The 15863-nt window shown below is 38.5% G+C and overlaps 1 protein-coding gene across 1 annotated transcript in view; it reads left to right on the top strand.

Moving 5' to 3' along the window:
- Nucleotides 1–15532, top strand: part of pkd1b (polycystic kidney disease 1b) — a 34895-nt gene extending 19363 nt beyond the window's left edge. Inside the window, 23 exon segments of the mRNA XM_051124585.1 lie at nucleotides 505–655; nucleotides 760–1012; nucleotides 2667–2862; nucleotides 2949–3116; nucleotides 3193–3336; nucleotides 3402–3612; nucleotides 3857–3980; nucleotides 5451–5603; nucleotides 5723–5781; nucleotides 5870–6021; nucleotides 6638–6752; nucleotides 6832–6998; nucleotides 7868–8070; nucleotides 8150–8347; nucleotides 8485–8639; nucleotides 10109–10221; nucleotides 10330–10468; nucleotides 10601–10717; nucleotides 10887–11058; nucleotides 11162–11446; nucleotides 13607–13741; nucleotides 13831–14145; nucleotides 14763–15532. Coding sequence (XP_050980542.1) covers nucleotides 505–655; nucleotides 760–1012; nucleotides 2667–2862; nucleotides 2949–3116; nucleotides 3193–3336; nucleotides 3402–3612; nucleotides 3857–3980; nucleotides 5451–5603; nucleotides 5723–5781; nucleotides 5870–6021; nucleotides 6638–6752; nucleotides 6832–6998; nucleotides 7868–8070; nucleotides 8150–8347; nucleotides 8485–8639; nucleotides 10109–10221; nucleotides 10330–10468; nucleotides 10601–10717; nucleotides 10887–11058; nucleotides 11162–11446; nucleotides 13607–13741; nucleotides 13831–14145; nucleotides 14763–15506 — 4469 coding nt within the window. The 3' untranslated portion in view covers nucleotides 15507–15532.
- Nucleotides 15533–15863: the final 331 nt, after the last annotated feature.

Raw genomic sequence — 15863 nt, 5'->3', positions numbered from 1 at the left:
ATTTTGAATTTTCTATCTCACTAATCAAAGAATCCTGAAAAAAATGATCATGGTTTCCACAAAAATATTAATTCATTATGTTTTCAACATTATAATAATAAGATAAAAAAAAAATGTTGAGCTTAAAATCAGCATATTAGAATGATTTCTGAAGGATCGTGTGACACTGAAAACTGGAGTAATTGCTGCTGAAAATTCAGCTTTGCCATCACATGAATAAATGAATAATTTTTAAAAATATTTTTAAATATATTAAAATAGAAAATTGGTATTGTAATTGTAATAATATTACACAATATTACTGTTTTACTGTAGTTTAGATCAAATAAATACAGGCTTTATGAGCATAAGAGACTTAAAATCTTTTGAAAATTAGTGCATATTATATTAAATTATATTTAATGATTGTAATGGTCAGTGGGTGTCCGTTTTAGTAAAAGAAAAATACATAATGTGTTAGCAATATAGAATACGGAAAGTCTGTGTTTTGTATGTGTGCAGCAGGAGCCAGTGAGGAAGCCTCTGGACTAGTGTGGATCTCTGTAGATGACCAACCAGTTCATCCACTGTCTGAACAAACTTATTCTGAAAAACTCACCCTCTCTCTCTCATCTGAGGCTTCATCACTGGAGCACACCATCTTCCTTACACCACTGTAGGTTCTTCTTGTTCCTTAATTCATTTAACTGAAAATAGTGATTATCAATATTATGTTAGACTGAACGAAACTCTTTTTTATTGTCTGTGTAAATTCTGCAGTTTGAATGGCTCTGCCAAAGACCTGTTTGTGAAGCTGAACAGTAGCGTCAGCGGTGTGGATATGTCCGTCTCAGTGTGTGTGTTCAGCATGCTGTGCCAGTTCTTCAGTGTAGATGAGAGGCATTGGAGCAGTGACGGCTTGAGACCTCTGAGTGGCAGCAGCCCCCACACTGCCCACTGCCTCACACATCACCTCACTATGTTTGGAGCCAGCCTCTTCATCCATCCTGAAGCACTTCTACTGCTGCCACCTGTAAGCCATTTTGTTTAAAGATATAACTTATACACTCAAAAGTTCAAAAGAAATTAAAGTCATAGTTCACCCCAAAATGAACATTCTGTCATTATTTACTCATCCTCATGTTGTTCCAAACCCATGAGACCTTTGTTCATCTTTGGAACACAAATTAAGATATTTTTGATGAAATCAGAGCACTTTCTGTAATGTTTTGTAAACATTCAAACGGTCCAGTTTTTCTTCAATGTTTGAGGAACATTCTAATCTACCATTGTCATAACATTATGAGAAACTTATATTTAAATTGTTTAAAACCCCCATGTTTTGTCATGAGAATTTTTTTTTACTAATTACACAAACACTGGACAAATATTCCCTTTGACAAATAATGTACTCACCCCCTTGTCATCCAAGATGTTCATGTCTTTCTTTCTTCAGTCGTAAAGAAATTATGTTTTTTGAGGAAAACATTTCAGGATTTTTCTCCATATAATGTACTAATATGGTGCCCCGATTTTGAACTTCCAAAATGCAGTTTAAATGCAGCTTTATGCGGTTGTAAACGATCCCAGACGAGGAAGAAGGGTCTTATCTAGCGAATCGATTATTTTCATAAAAATAATACAATTTATATACTTTTTAATGTCAAACACTCGTCTTGCCTTGCTCTCCCTGAACTCTGTGTATTCTGGCTCAAGACAGTTAGGGTATGTCAAAAAACTCGATCGTAAACTCCGATCGTAGCCAGACATATAGTAGAACGACATGTCGTGTCTCGCAGGACCATAGTGCTACATACTAGTTAAACATAATATAAACATACAACAGTACACGAATAAGAAAAGCAATTATAGACCTATACAACAGTTAACCATCTGACTATACATATACTATAAATACAACTATAATAAATTATAGTTTAATAAGTTATAATAGTTGACTATACATACAAAACTGAGACTACAAAAACTTTACATAAGTACCGTACATGACATTTTACAAAAGAGACATTTGTACATGAAAAAAAATGTTTTGTACATGAGATGTGCAAAAGAGATATTTTGTGCATTAAAATGTGCAGAAGAGAGATTTTGAGGGAAGCAGTGCATAGTGCAAAATGATTTATAGTGCACTGCACAAATAAGAATGTTTTCTTTTAACGTTACAGTAACCTCAGTCGTGTACAAATAACATCAAAAAAAGGTTTCAAGAATGTTGTTATAAGACTGTTTTCTTTTAACATTACAAGAACCTCAGTTGTGTACAAATAACATCAAAAGAACGTTCTGAGAATGCTGTTGTAAGAATCTTTTTTTCTTAAGGTTACGAGAATGTAAATCAACCATTAATAACGTTTTTAGAACAGCCTGTAAACATTATTTTAAGAACGTTCTGTCTTAACCTTTAAATACCTTTGAAAGAACTTTTGGGAACATTCCCTGTTAGTTGGGTAGCACCACTGCTGTCTATGCAGGGTCAGAAAGCTCTCGGATTTCATCAGAAATATCTTAATTTGCATTCCAAAGATGAACAAAAGTCTTACAGTTTTGGAACAACATGAGGGTGAGTAATTAATAACAGCATTTACATTTTTGGGTGAACTATCCCTTTAACATCTTAATGAAATGTAACATAACACATTAGTGATGAACATTATTTGTATCACCAGTCAGAGGAGCCAGTGAGAAATGTGGTGGTGGGAATAGTTTGTGGAGTTCTGCTGTTAATTCACCTGCTGGTTGGTCTTATCGCTCACAAACTGGATCACCTGGAAAGTCTGCGTCTGAGTTGGGTTCCTCTGTGTGGTCAGAAAGGTCGCTACCAGTACCGTGTTCTTGTCAAAACAGGCTGGAAAAGAGGGTCTGGTGAGTAGTATGCTAAAATTATTCACTGACCTCACAAACTCAACAAACAAGATCTTACCAAGTTATAAAACATCTGAATTCATCAGGTACCACAGCGCATGTTGGCATTAGCCTGTATGGCCTGAATAAAAGTGGCTCACGTCACCTTCAAAGAGAAGGAGCTTTCCAGAGAAATAGCCTGGATGACTTCCAAGTTGAAACAGATGCCAATCTTGGAGAGATCTGGAAAATACGCATCTGGCATGACAACACAGGTCAGTGGCTGTGAATAGCTTCCCTCTTTCTTTTTAAAATAACGAAATACTCACAAACAGCTGCTGTGTTTTCCAGGTCTAGACCCATCCTGGTACTTAAAACACGTGGTAGTCTGGGACATACAGACAGACAACATGTTCTTCTTCTTGATTGAAGACTGGCTATCTGTTGAGAATGAGAAGAACTCTGGAAGGGTGGAGAAAGTTATTTTAGCATCTTGTAAGTATACACATGCAGTACAGCATAAATCATATTTGCTTTTCCTAACCTTGTGATCCCTGTAGGTCCTCAGGAGCTCCAGCAGTTTAAGAGGATCCTACATTCCCAGTTATTGTTTGGCCTTCGAGAGCACCATCTGTGGATCTCATTATGGGAACGGCCAGCCCACAGCCGCTTTAGCCGAGCCCAGAGGGTCACCTGCTGCGCCCTGTTATTACATCTCTATCTGGCAGCTGGGGCAGTTTGGTATGGAGCAGTGGGCAGAAAGGGCAGCAGGTAATGGACTTAACCTTCAAAGGGCATGGAAAACAGATTGAGCTTGTATAGCTTACATTGTAGGTGCAGGTAATTACATCTTGTAAAACAAAGCAATTTTTGTTTTTCTCTGAGCTACAGAAGTCTTTGTTATTGATTAATGGCACAGGAGAATAATATTCAACACTAAACAAATTAATGAATTTCCTCTCGTTCCTCTGAAAACAAATGTTATTCTTCACATTTGTTACTGTTCCGACTGCAGCGGTCCGGTCTCTACCCAGATGGTGATGAATGCAGAGAACATTCTGGTTGGAATAACTGTTGCAGCTTTGATGTTCCCTCTACAAACCATTCTCAGATTTCTCTTCCAAAAAACCAAGAGCAAGGTATATATGTCAGTCTACATAATCCCTTCTGAAACCATACTGTATTTGACTTTTAATCTACTACAAAATCTTTCAGAAGTTTGGGGATGTTTTTTTTTTTGAAAAATGATTTTGAAAGACATCTGTATGCTTACAATATACTCACCGAGACTGTATTTATATTGATAAAAAAATACAAAAAAAAAGCAATATTGTGAAATATTTCTGTATTACACTTTAAATTTAATATAAAATAAAGCTAAAGCTGGGTAAATATTGGTCAGAGACATAGATATTTACTTTAAATTTCACCAAGCTGATGACTCAAAGCTCCCAGGGATCATTTTTTCATGCCATTTTAAGTGATATTTTGACGTAACAACGAGGTTATATCATATATAATAAGTGTGTGAGTTGTTTACTTACTTTTTAAAATTAGTCTTCTTCTTCTTCATCATCTTTCTTTGTTGGCATACCGCATTTAAAATTAGTCTTCCCATTAGCGCCACTAACGTTATATTGTTTATTAAGACTAATTTGCGAATGTGGAACTCACACGAACACTAGAGGTGGGGCTTTTCACATGAACCAATCACAGCCGAACATTACCAGTCATATCCAATCATCTCACGTGACTTTTGTGGCTAGAAAGGATACAGCTCCAACCGGAAACTAACAATGAAATGAATTGTTCTACCTATTGGATTGTTCTACCTCAACCCTAAACTTAGCCATTACTATAATACAAAAATACGGTTAGATTGATGTGCGCATGCCCAGTAGCTAGAGCTGTATTCCTTCTAGCCTTAACCCCAAATTTACAGCACGCTTTTTTTTAACGGGGTCTGTTAAAACTCGCTAGAAGGGATACAGCTCTGTCTACTGGGCATGCGTGATTTTTGTCACACTGTACAACAATAATACTGTTTTTGCATTTTGAGGGCATTATAGTGGTACCTAATAGGGGCTAATTTTTGTTAGTTTCCGGTCGGAGCTGTATCCCTTCTAGCCTAAACCGATAGACAAGGACTCCTGCCAATAATCCCCAGCTGCAACCTTACCTTCTGGTGTCGCTGTTGGACAGTGTTTCTTTAGCAAAACGAGTGATTTATAGAGTTTTTAATGCTAAATTTTGTTATATTGGCATTGTTTCATTTTTGGACTACGATTTTTTTAACCAATATTATGAACTGCCTCACTTGACTTCTCAGAGGAAATGCCCCTGATAAAAACAGTTCTGTTGCTTAATATTTTTGTGTATATTATTATACATTTTTTTCATGATTCTTTGCTAAATAGAAGGCAGAAAAGAACAGTATTTATTTAAGAATAGTCTTTTGTGTCATTATAAATGTCTTAACTGGCACTTTTGCATTCTTGCTTAACAAAAAAATTTATAATAATAATAATAAATCTTAATGACCCCAAACAGTATAGAAGGTTGGTGAAAATTCCACACTCATAGTGCAATGCTGATGGATTGTGTTGTAGGTGACATTGGAGGTATCGCTGCCTCCCTCTCCTGTGTCTCATACCGTGGAGATGGATGTTTTCCTCAGTCACCCAGATCTCTCCTGTTCATCTTTTCTGTCACTGCCGACAGGCCCTGACTCTTCCATCTATGATGGACCGTCTCCTTTCACTGTGAGAGAAAGTCTATTCCCATGGTTAATGAATTGATTTTATAGAGTCATCAAGCACAATTTCCTGATTTAATTCATTTACAGTATTTTCTCTTTGCATCTTCTTTTTTCCCCTCAAAGAATTCCCTGCAGAAACTGGATTCAGAGTTCTGGAATACTCCAGATCCTGCAAATGACCGGTAAGAAGTCTATTCTACATGGAATTGCAGTATTACATACCTTTAAAAAGTTTACATAAACCTACAGTGGTATTTTAAACATTTACAGAGTGGATCAGTGGCCATCATGTGACAGTATCTTTGGCCTGCCTGAGCTCACAGGAACCAGTCACCTTCTGAAGAGAAAAAAAGCCATTCTACAACTACATTTGTCAACTCCGACCTCTGCCCACGACACCTTAGAACCAATAAAGTCTTCAGGTTTTAAGAAATCACTCTCTGGAATTCAAAATGAAGAATTCTGTCATTATTTAATCAGCCTCACTTTGTTCCAAACCTGTTTTTTTTGTGTTTTTTTTTCCCGTATAATAAAAGTGAATAAGAACTGAAACTGAATCCAAAAGGACATTCACGAGTTCAAGCTTACATATAATTAGCCGGAGTATAGTAATGCATATTTGGCGTGCTGTCCGAGGAAGGGCTCCGAGCTCGGGAATGGCCCGAACCCAGAGAGCCCCCCTAGGTGTAGTGAGAACTCGTGTGAGGAGTGAAGCGATGGGGTGGTGGTGGGATGCTGATAAACCATCAAACTGATAGAGGCAAGTCAGCTGTATTTAAATTGTAGCATTGATTAACTTAAGTGAGCTCCTCTTGTGATAATTAGGCTAGGTATCTGACGCGCTCCTCCCGAACCTTGTTAATAAAACATCATAAAGTGCATTATAAAAGTCATCCATACAACTTGTTTACTATATTTCACATTTTCAGAAAAAAAATCTTATAGATTTGGAACAACATGAGGGTGAGTAAATGATTACAAAACTGTTTCATTCTAAGGTGAATTATTTCTTACATGGAACCATTTGCTCTTTTTTAGAGGAAGATTTTAGAGCTCTATATGCAGACCTGGATCCCACACACACGCTTTCCTTGGAGCCAGAAGCATCTGACAGTGGCCATTTCACACCCAACGACACCATCCTGTCTGACATGTGAGTTCTGCACTGAACGTTTCACACTGACCCACGCACAATTTACCAGGATACATGGTCACATACTTTTGTTTTTCAGCCAGGACAGCTTGTGTAGTGAGTGGTCTGATCTGAGCGTGGATACGCCTACATCTGAACCTGGCTTTCACAAGTCCTCCTCCTCACTCTCAGTGCTCAGCGATGCCAGCACATTTCTCCCTAGTCTCCCACCCGACTCTATAAGCACCATCTCCAACACACGCATTGGTGAGCCCACACCATACACAGGAAGAGAATTGATATTTTCAACTGAGATATTGAATGACACATTGTGTAATTTAAACTTTTGAGACCATGGGTGAACATGTGGCCATTTCTTAATCAGAATACCAAAAGTTTGGGGTCAGTAAGATCTTGTTTTATTTGTGTCTGAAAAAAAACATTGTCAACTAAGTTACCTACTAGAAACCCCCCCACCCTTCAAAAAGGAATGGTTTGTCCAATTTGTACAGTATGATATTTCCTCCAGAAGCACATGGATGAAACACTAGAAGTTATGTTCTCTCTCTTCCCCTAATATTTGTTAAACTAGCAAACCTGTGTCAAGAGTGAGTGGATTTAATTGACTGTCAACAGTGTTACCCAAGTATAATTGCTGCAAATTTTAACAAGACAATTGAACTAAAACTTATGTTTTCTTTATGAAAATATATTTCTAAACATACCATATGCTTAGTAGTTTTAGGCTTCCAAGTTGAGTATAGGCCCAAAACACTAAAAATGTCAACTAAGTTACCTGTCAACTGTGTTACCCAGTAAAGGTAACATGGTAGACAGTAGCAAACATAGATGGTATTTTATGCACATATTCCTACAGATCACCTTTATTTATATAGCACTTATTTATACAATATAGATTGTTTCAAAGTAGCTATGTTTGTGTTTTCGGGAAAAGGGAAAGCTTTTTTCTTCACATTGTCAAATTTTAAATGTACCCCTAATTATAGAATGACTTATATATATATTTTAAAGTTTATTAAGGTGCACCAATGTTGCATTTATTTGATAAAATACAGTAAAAACAAAATATTACATTTTGAAAATGTAATTTAAGCTCTGTATGGGCTGTTCTTCAGGTGTTGTTCGTGGTCTACCTGGCTTGTTTCTTCCATCATGGGTTCTGCTTGTAGTTCACCTGCTGGTGGCTGTTTTGCTGGGAACTTGCCTGTCTCTGGTGGGACTGTATGGGAGCAGGTTTTCCAGCACTGTGGTTCTCATGTGGCTTGTGTCCACCCTGTCAGCTTTCCTCACTTCTGCCTTGCTGCTGGAACCATTTGCGGTAAGCTCTAAACCTATTTTTCACTGTTCTTTAGATAACTTATACATGTGGATTTTTATGTTCTTGTATTTTTCTGCAGATCTGTATTCAGGCACTGTATCTGGCTGCTGTGGTGAGAACGGTGGACCCAGAGGTGGAGGACCGTTTGGCTCAGGAGACAGAAGTCAGAAGGACAGAAGAGGATCTGGGGGATAAGGTGCATCCTCTCTGTGGATATGGCCTGCTGCAGGCTAAAGAGGAAGCACGTAAGCTGAGAACGCTTAGAGCCTTAATGAGGGTGAGCTCAGACCCACAGATGAATCCATTCAGCACTTATTTAGTCCTCAGAGACATATAACAGCTGGATTCCTCCTGCATTCTGACTCTAATGCATATTAATATTATTTTAATGGTCTTTTGTTTCATTATAATTAGAGCTGCTTAGTCTATATGCTCTTCCTGTTGGTGGTTCTGATGGTGAACTACCAGGAGCATGTGCATGAGGTTAACAGCAGACGACTTCACTCAGCTATTAAACAAACGCTGATCACGGCTTCACCTGGGCAGCCCAATCTCACTGCATTATCAGGGTAAGGCAGACTCTATGCATTATACATGTTCTGCTGAAACTGACTTGTTTTCTTTTTGAGGTCTCAGAGAGCTCAGTGATTTAATAGGTTCCTCAACAGAGTTTTATAGAGTTTTCACAACGTCATCAATTGGCCATATTGGCGGCACTGAACATAAACAATGCCACTGAGTCGAACAAGCCTTGCATATTTTGCTGATTATTTCTGCTCAAAATAATTATTGTTATGTTTTGGGCTGTACTAATTGGACCGGAAAACATTTGGAGCACTATAGATTTCCAAAAGGTACTATAACAAATCAAGGAGAAGCGTGCAAAACACTCTCTAAGGAACAAAAGGCATTTGTGGTTAGCCAAACTGAACCAGGACTTCCAGGGCAACAATCTTGGCAACATTCATGTTTGTTCTTATCATTTTTGGTCAGGTATGTGAAATATAAGGCTAATATCTTAATTAACACTATACATACGTACCTAATAACTTTAGTTTGCCAAAATATTGCACCCGTTCCTGCTTACTAAGTCCTTCTCTATATGATTTATCAACTTCCACACATTTTTTCCATGGTTTAGCATAAATTAGCAGAACAACATATTCAGTTGTACATTAACCTTGCAATCCATGCTGTCATTTACATCCAAGTAATCGCCAGTATGTCCACGCATCCGGGTAACTGAGCAAATCATGATGTGCAAACCATCTATATTTTTCTTTTAAAATGCTCCTCTGGCCTAAACAAAACTTTCTCCCTTTGTTATATCAGAAATGTGACTTAAGTATAGTAGTGCTGTTTATTTTTGGGGTCTGAGAGACCTTATAAATGGATAGAAAACTGATTAGAAACAGAGATGCATTGGTTAGAGATGAGATAGAGTTAGATAGAAATATGAGTTAGATAGAGTTTTTTAAAAACAACAAATGTACAAGATAACTAAAAAAAGATAAACAAGTACAGCACAAAACATCCATTAAAGAACAAAAACAATATATACAGTGCTGTAGGTTGGTGGTTCTCAGTTCCAGTCCTGGGGGACCCCTGCTCTGCACATTTTGCATGTCTCCCTTATTTATCACACCTCATTGAGATCATTAGCTCATTAGGAGAGAGATCCATGAGCTGAACTAATGAGCTGATGATGTCAATCAGGTGTGTTAAATAAAGGAGACATGCAAGATGTGCAGAGCAGGGGTCCCCCAGGACTGGGATTGAGAACCACTGCTTTAGATATTCATAGCATTCCAATATACAGAGTGTGATATCACGTTTATACAACAGTTCAATGCCACGAGTGTGTAAGTAAGTCAGCCAATCAGATTCGAGAACTAGAAATAACTGTTGTGTGTGTGTGTATATATATATATATATATATATATATATATATTCAGAAAATGAATAAACCTACAAATATGTGAGTTATAACTTGTCATAAATCAGTAAAAGTAATTTTTTTAACGTGTTTTTGTCATAGATGGATGAATGCTGAAAAGTGGGTTGATGAGAGATTAATATCACACCTGTATGAAAACCCTTCACTTTCTTTAACTGGCCCTGCAAGACTTCAGAAAGTTAATTTTCAAGACTGTAAGGACTTCTTTAGGTCAAAAAATATATTTTATTTTGTTAAAAAATATTTAAATAATATAATAACATAACTTTTACAAAGGTTTATTGTTGTTTTTGTTCCCAAAGTCTGCAGTCAAAACATCAGAGATAAGTTCCAATCTGGTCGAGTTCCTTTGATGCTGACTGCCCATGTTTCATCCCATGCCAAGTCTGGACACCAGAGCTCCTCAGCACACAGCAAGAACACTGTAGCACTTTCAACATGGTGAGAGATAACAGGACACAAAGAGAAGGACTGTCAGTGTGTGAATACGTTGATATGCAGCCTGAACATAACATTTTCCTTAGTGCATTTGTCTTCTGGCAAATGATCACAATATCCTCTCTTAAGGCCAAGGAGTAAGAGTGCATCATGTGCATTCAGTCAAACAGAGGAAGTAGTGCTTGGGAACAACAGTGAATCCACACGTAGGATCCTGTCGGACCTACAAACAGCAAAGTGGATGACAACAAGGTATGATGTCACACCATTATACATAAAATATCACTATAGAATAAAATACCTTGTTCTCTACATGTACTAAGGGCCTTTCTGCACACACAGTGATGGAAGTATGGAAGTTATTAATACCAGAGACCCAACATGCTCATCAGCTCAATGATTCTTATGCTTTCTGTGACAGGACACAGGCAGTATTGATTGAGTTCACTCACTATCATAAACAGACCGGCATCTTGGCACCGGTTTCTATTCTCCTGGATCAAACAGACACAGGCAGAATCCTTTCTTTCATCTCCATCCAGCCTTTTCACATCTCTCCGTTATTTGGTCCAGACTTATACGTCACATTGACGGTACTGGCTCTCCTACAAGACTAAATAACGATAGAAACTAATTTCACAGTTTAAACAGTGTCTTACACAATTGAAATGGAGCTAAAAGCTGTCTTTTCACCAGGTTCTGCTACTGCTCTTTGCCCTGTGCTTTGTGGGTGCTGAAGTATGGGCCTTGATCAGGAAGCCAAGTCAATACCTGAGGCAAGGCTGGCGCTGGTTTCAGCCGTTGTTAGCTCTTCTGACGTTAGCAGCAGCTGTTCTTCGTCTGTATTTCCTCTACACAACAATAGCCTACATTTCCAGACATCGCTCCCGGTCCTCCTTTGCTGACTTCCATAGTGCTGCCACACTGGCCAGAAAATCCAATCAGCTCTCAGCAATTCTATTAACCCTCTTGGTTCTAAAGGTATTGGTTACAAAGCAAAACAACATATTTTATTATTTTAGAAATTGGAACAATCAATTTTCGAGTTAAATTAATTGCAGAACTATTATACTTTGGGTTTTGAAGGGATAGTTCATCTAAAAATAAAAATTACCTCATGATTAACCTACCCTCAAGCCATCCTAGGTGTATATCTGAGCTTCTTTAAGACGAAAACAGTTGGACTTATATTTAAAAAGGCCCTGGCTCTGGCGGCACCAATAGCCTTGTGGGCAGTGTGTTGACACATGGCGCAGTTGTGCTTTGGGTGTCCCAAGTTCAAGTCCCACTTTGTGGACCTTCCTGACCTTGAACCCCTTTCTCTGTCCCACTTACTTCTTGTCATATCTCCACTGTCCTTTCAAGAAAAATGCAAAAACACCAAAAAAAAAATGTCCTGGCTCTTTCAAGCTTTATAATGGCAGTGAATGGGTGTTGAGATTTTGAAGTCCAATAAAGTGCATCCATCTATCATAAAAAATACTCCACATGACTCCAGGGGAGAAGTACACTTCCAGAACAACAATTCACAAATAATTTACTCACCCCCTTGTCATCCAAGATGTTCATGTCTTTCTGTCCTCAGTCGTAAAAGAAATTATGGTTTTTGAGGAAAACATTTCAGGATTTTTCTTCATATAATGGACTTGATTGGTGCCCCGATTTTGAACTTCCGAAATGTAGTTTAAATGCAGCTTCAAAGGGCTCTAAACGATCCCAGCCGAGGAAGAAGGGTCTTATCTAGCGAAACGATCTGTAATTTTTTTCGGAAAATAAAAATTATAAAAAAGTATAGTTTTTAAGCACAAAAGCTTGTGTAGCACAGGTTCTGGGATGCATGTTCACGTACTGTTGAATCACATCGAAAGGTCATGCCGAATGTAGGCGGAACTACAGACCCAGTGTTTACAAAGCGAACGCGCAAAGACTAAGAAAGTGCAAGTAAGTCAAACGCTGTTTACAAACAAAAAGGTACAACGATGTCAGACAATTCTGAAGTTGTAGGAAAAAATAAGAAGGAGTTTTTCGCCATACTCTACCTTTTTTAGCCGGAGTACACAGACAATGAACTTAGACGTAATTCCTAGTAGTGATGGGAAGTTCGGATCATTTTACCACCTCGGACCTTTGAGTCTCGTTCAGCAAAATGAACGAATCTCTTTTCGAGTCAATTCATTCATTTAGTGTTACTTTCTTAACGTATCTACTGCTTACACAAATGTTGATTACACTACAAATAAGACAAAACTATAATGCTATAAGAAACAGAACAGATTAATCAGGTTCTGCGTTTACCTGGGTCTTTAGTCTATGATTAGCTCACCTCACTTCTTATCTGACAAGTTTTCGGGTTTGAGTCGTTCGTTCATCACGTGACAGCCTCATAAGCTCAACCAAAGCAGTGTGAGCCGGGAAAAAGAATTGATTAGTTCATCTCTCGAGTCTTCGGGTTCGAGTCGTTCGTTCATCACATGACAGCCCCATAAGATGAACGAACGACTCAAAAAACAAGTGAACTAATTCCAGTACAGAACCTAATAGGAGGTTGTGAATGTGCGACTGAATGAATCACTCCCGCAGATGACTCGTTCTTCCCGAGTCACATTAAAGATTCGTTCAAAATGAATGAATTGTTCAAGAAAGACCCATCATTAATTCGTAGCATCGTGAACGCGCATCCCAGAGCCTGTGCTACATGAGCCTTTGTGCTTAAAAAGTATACAAATTTAAATTTTCTGAAAAAAATGACATTGTTTCGCTAGATATGACCCTTCTTCCTCGGCTGGGATCGTTTAGAGCCCTTTGAAGCTTCATTTAAACTACATTTTGGAAGTTCAAAATCGGGGGACCCATCAAGTCCATTATATGAAGAAAATTCCTGAAATGTTTTCCTCAAAAATCATAATTTCTTTTCGAACTTGCTTTCACAAGAAAGTGGCGCTCCAGCGGATGACGTAGTACGTAGGCTAAGGCTTGAGAGTGAGTAAATCATAAGGTAATTTTCATTTTTGGGTGAACTATCCCTTTAAAATGCCTTGCGAGAACTGCAATGAAATTTATTGTCATGCCCTATAATCAAACAGCGTGTTTAATTTTGTCAGTCAAAGTGTAGTGCAGGTATTAACAGGTGTATTTTTACAGATGGTGGGAATCCTGCGGTTTGTTAGGCGATGGCTGGTGGTAGGACGTGTTATTCGAAGGGTATTCCCTCAGATCTGTGGCGTGGTGTTCCTGCTGCTCCTCCTGTTGCTTCTGTTCTCTCACACAGGCATCATTGTACAATGCTTTTCTTTCCATTGTATTTTTGCTTTAAATAATTTTTGCACCTCAAACCAGGCCCACATTGTTCTCTCTGTCTTTTACAGCTCTTCTCTGGTTCAGTGAAGGGCTTTAGGACCTTAGGGCAGGCGAGTTCCTCTCTACTGTGTTTGTTAAGGGGACACATGGGGTTGCGTCGACTTTGTGAGCATCATCCAGTGGTGGGAACTGTCTACTGCCTGTCTGCCGTGGGCATTGGATTCTGGGTAGTGGTGCGCCTATGTGCTGCTGTATTGATTCGAACATACCGAATGGTACAAGCAGACATTTATAGACCATCCATGGAGCCGCAGGACTATGAGATGGTACAGTTCCTCATTAAACGGCTCAAGCTATGGATGGGGCTGAGCAAGACCAAAGAGGTAGAAATATCATATCTGACTATTGTATATATATATATATATATATATATATCCAGAAGGAAAAACAATGCATTAAGAATCGTGGGTGAAAACTTTTGAACAGAATGAAGATGTCTACATTCTTATTTTGTATAAATATTATATATTTTTTTCCATTAAGTCCTGCCCTACAGAAGCTACAGAAGATGTAAGAAATTCAACCTGATCTTCAAATTCAAAAAGTTTTCACCCCCCAGCTCTTAATGCATAATTTTTCCTTCTTAAAGCATCAGTGAGCATTTGAACCTTCTGTAATAGTTGCATATGAGTCCCTCAGTTGTCCTCAATGTGAAAAGATGGATCTCAAAATCATACAGTCATTGTTGGAAAGGGTTCAAATACCCAAAAATGCTGAAAAATCAAAGAATTTGTGGGACCTGAAGGATTTTTCTAAAGAACATCAGGAAGTTTAACTGTTCAGGGCAAACAAGGGACTCATGAACAACTATCACTATCACATTCAGGTAACAACACAGTATTAAGAATCAAGTGTGTGTAAACTTTTGAACAGGGTAATTTTTATAAATATTATTACATTATTATATTAACAAACTTATTCCTTTTTATTTCCCTCATAGTTTCGACACAGAGTCAAGTTTGAGGGAATGGTTCCTCCACCGTCCAGATCCTCCCAGGGCTCTGAAGCCTCCAGCTGCTCCGTCCCGCTTAGTCCCATTGCTCCTCGCCAGGTAACATCTGCCTCTTCTCTGGCCTCCGATTCATCTGTAATTTCAGGCAATTTTGACTTCAACCATTACGTGGACCGCCTGGTGCCCTGTGTTGACAGCCTCCTGGCTGGTTTCGACCGCGTCAACCAGCTGACCGAAGAAGTCTATAACTTTGAGCTCCAACTTCAGCAGATCCAGAGCATAATCTACCAGAGAAGAAGGTCTCCACCTCAGCAGGTCACCTACGAGGGACGTGATCCAACACCAAAGCCGCCACCGCTCCCTCGACATCCATCTACCTCTGTTTCAGAATGTAACCCCACTCCAACTTCTCTCCAAGGTGTCATTAATACCCTTCCACATCGCCGTGCTACACGCTCAGAGTCCTCCCTGATGGGGCCTGCTGCTCAGTTAGGAAAGAGAATACTTTCTGCATTAGATGGAAGGATGAACAGCCCAAACCTGAGAAAATGGAGTATCCCAAGACGCAGAGCCTGGAATTCAGTCACCTGCCATTCTGCTGACACTGCTCAGAGGTTACCTGGATCTCACAACACTGTGGCCTTGCCAGCAAGACCATGGAGTGAAGATGGAGACCGGGTGGATGTATGTGAAGGCATGCCGATTAAGAGATGCGCATGGCAGACTGAATAAGAGTTTAAAATATGACATTATTATATATTAATGGAATAGTTCACCCAAAAATGAAAATTCTGTCATTAATTACGCACCCTTATGTCATTCCAAACCTATAAGACCTTTGTTCATCTTTGGAACATAAATTAAGATGTTTTATTGAAATCGGAGAACTTTCTGATCCTGCATAGTGAGCAACACAACCAGTAATTAGAAAAGTAAAAAAAAGTAATTAGTTACTAGTTACTTTTCACAAATAGTAACTGAGTTAGTAACTGAATTACATCATTATAAAAGTAACTACTTACCAGGGAAAGTTACTTTTTAATTTTTTTTTCACATATTTCAAATAACTTGGATGCCCCCAATATTAAA

The sequence above is a fragment of the Labeo rohita genome, chromosome 12, assembly GCF_022985175.1.
Source record: "Labeo rohita strain BAU-BD-2019 chromosome 12, IGBB_LRoh.1.0, whole genome shotgun sequence".
Classification (NCBI taxonomy): domain Eukaryota; kingdom Metazoa; phylum Chordata; class Actinopteri; order Cypriniformes; family Cyprinidae; genus Labeo; species Labeo rohita.
This window is presented reverse-complemented; position numbering and strand designations above follow the sequence as displayed.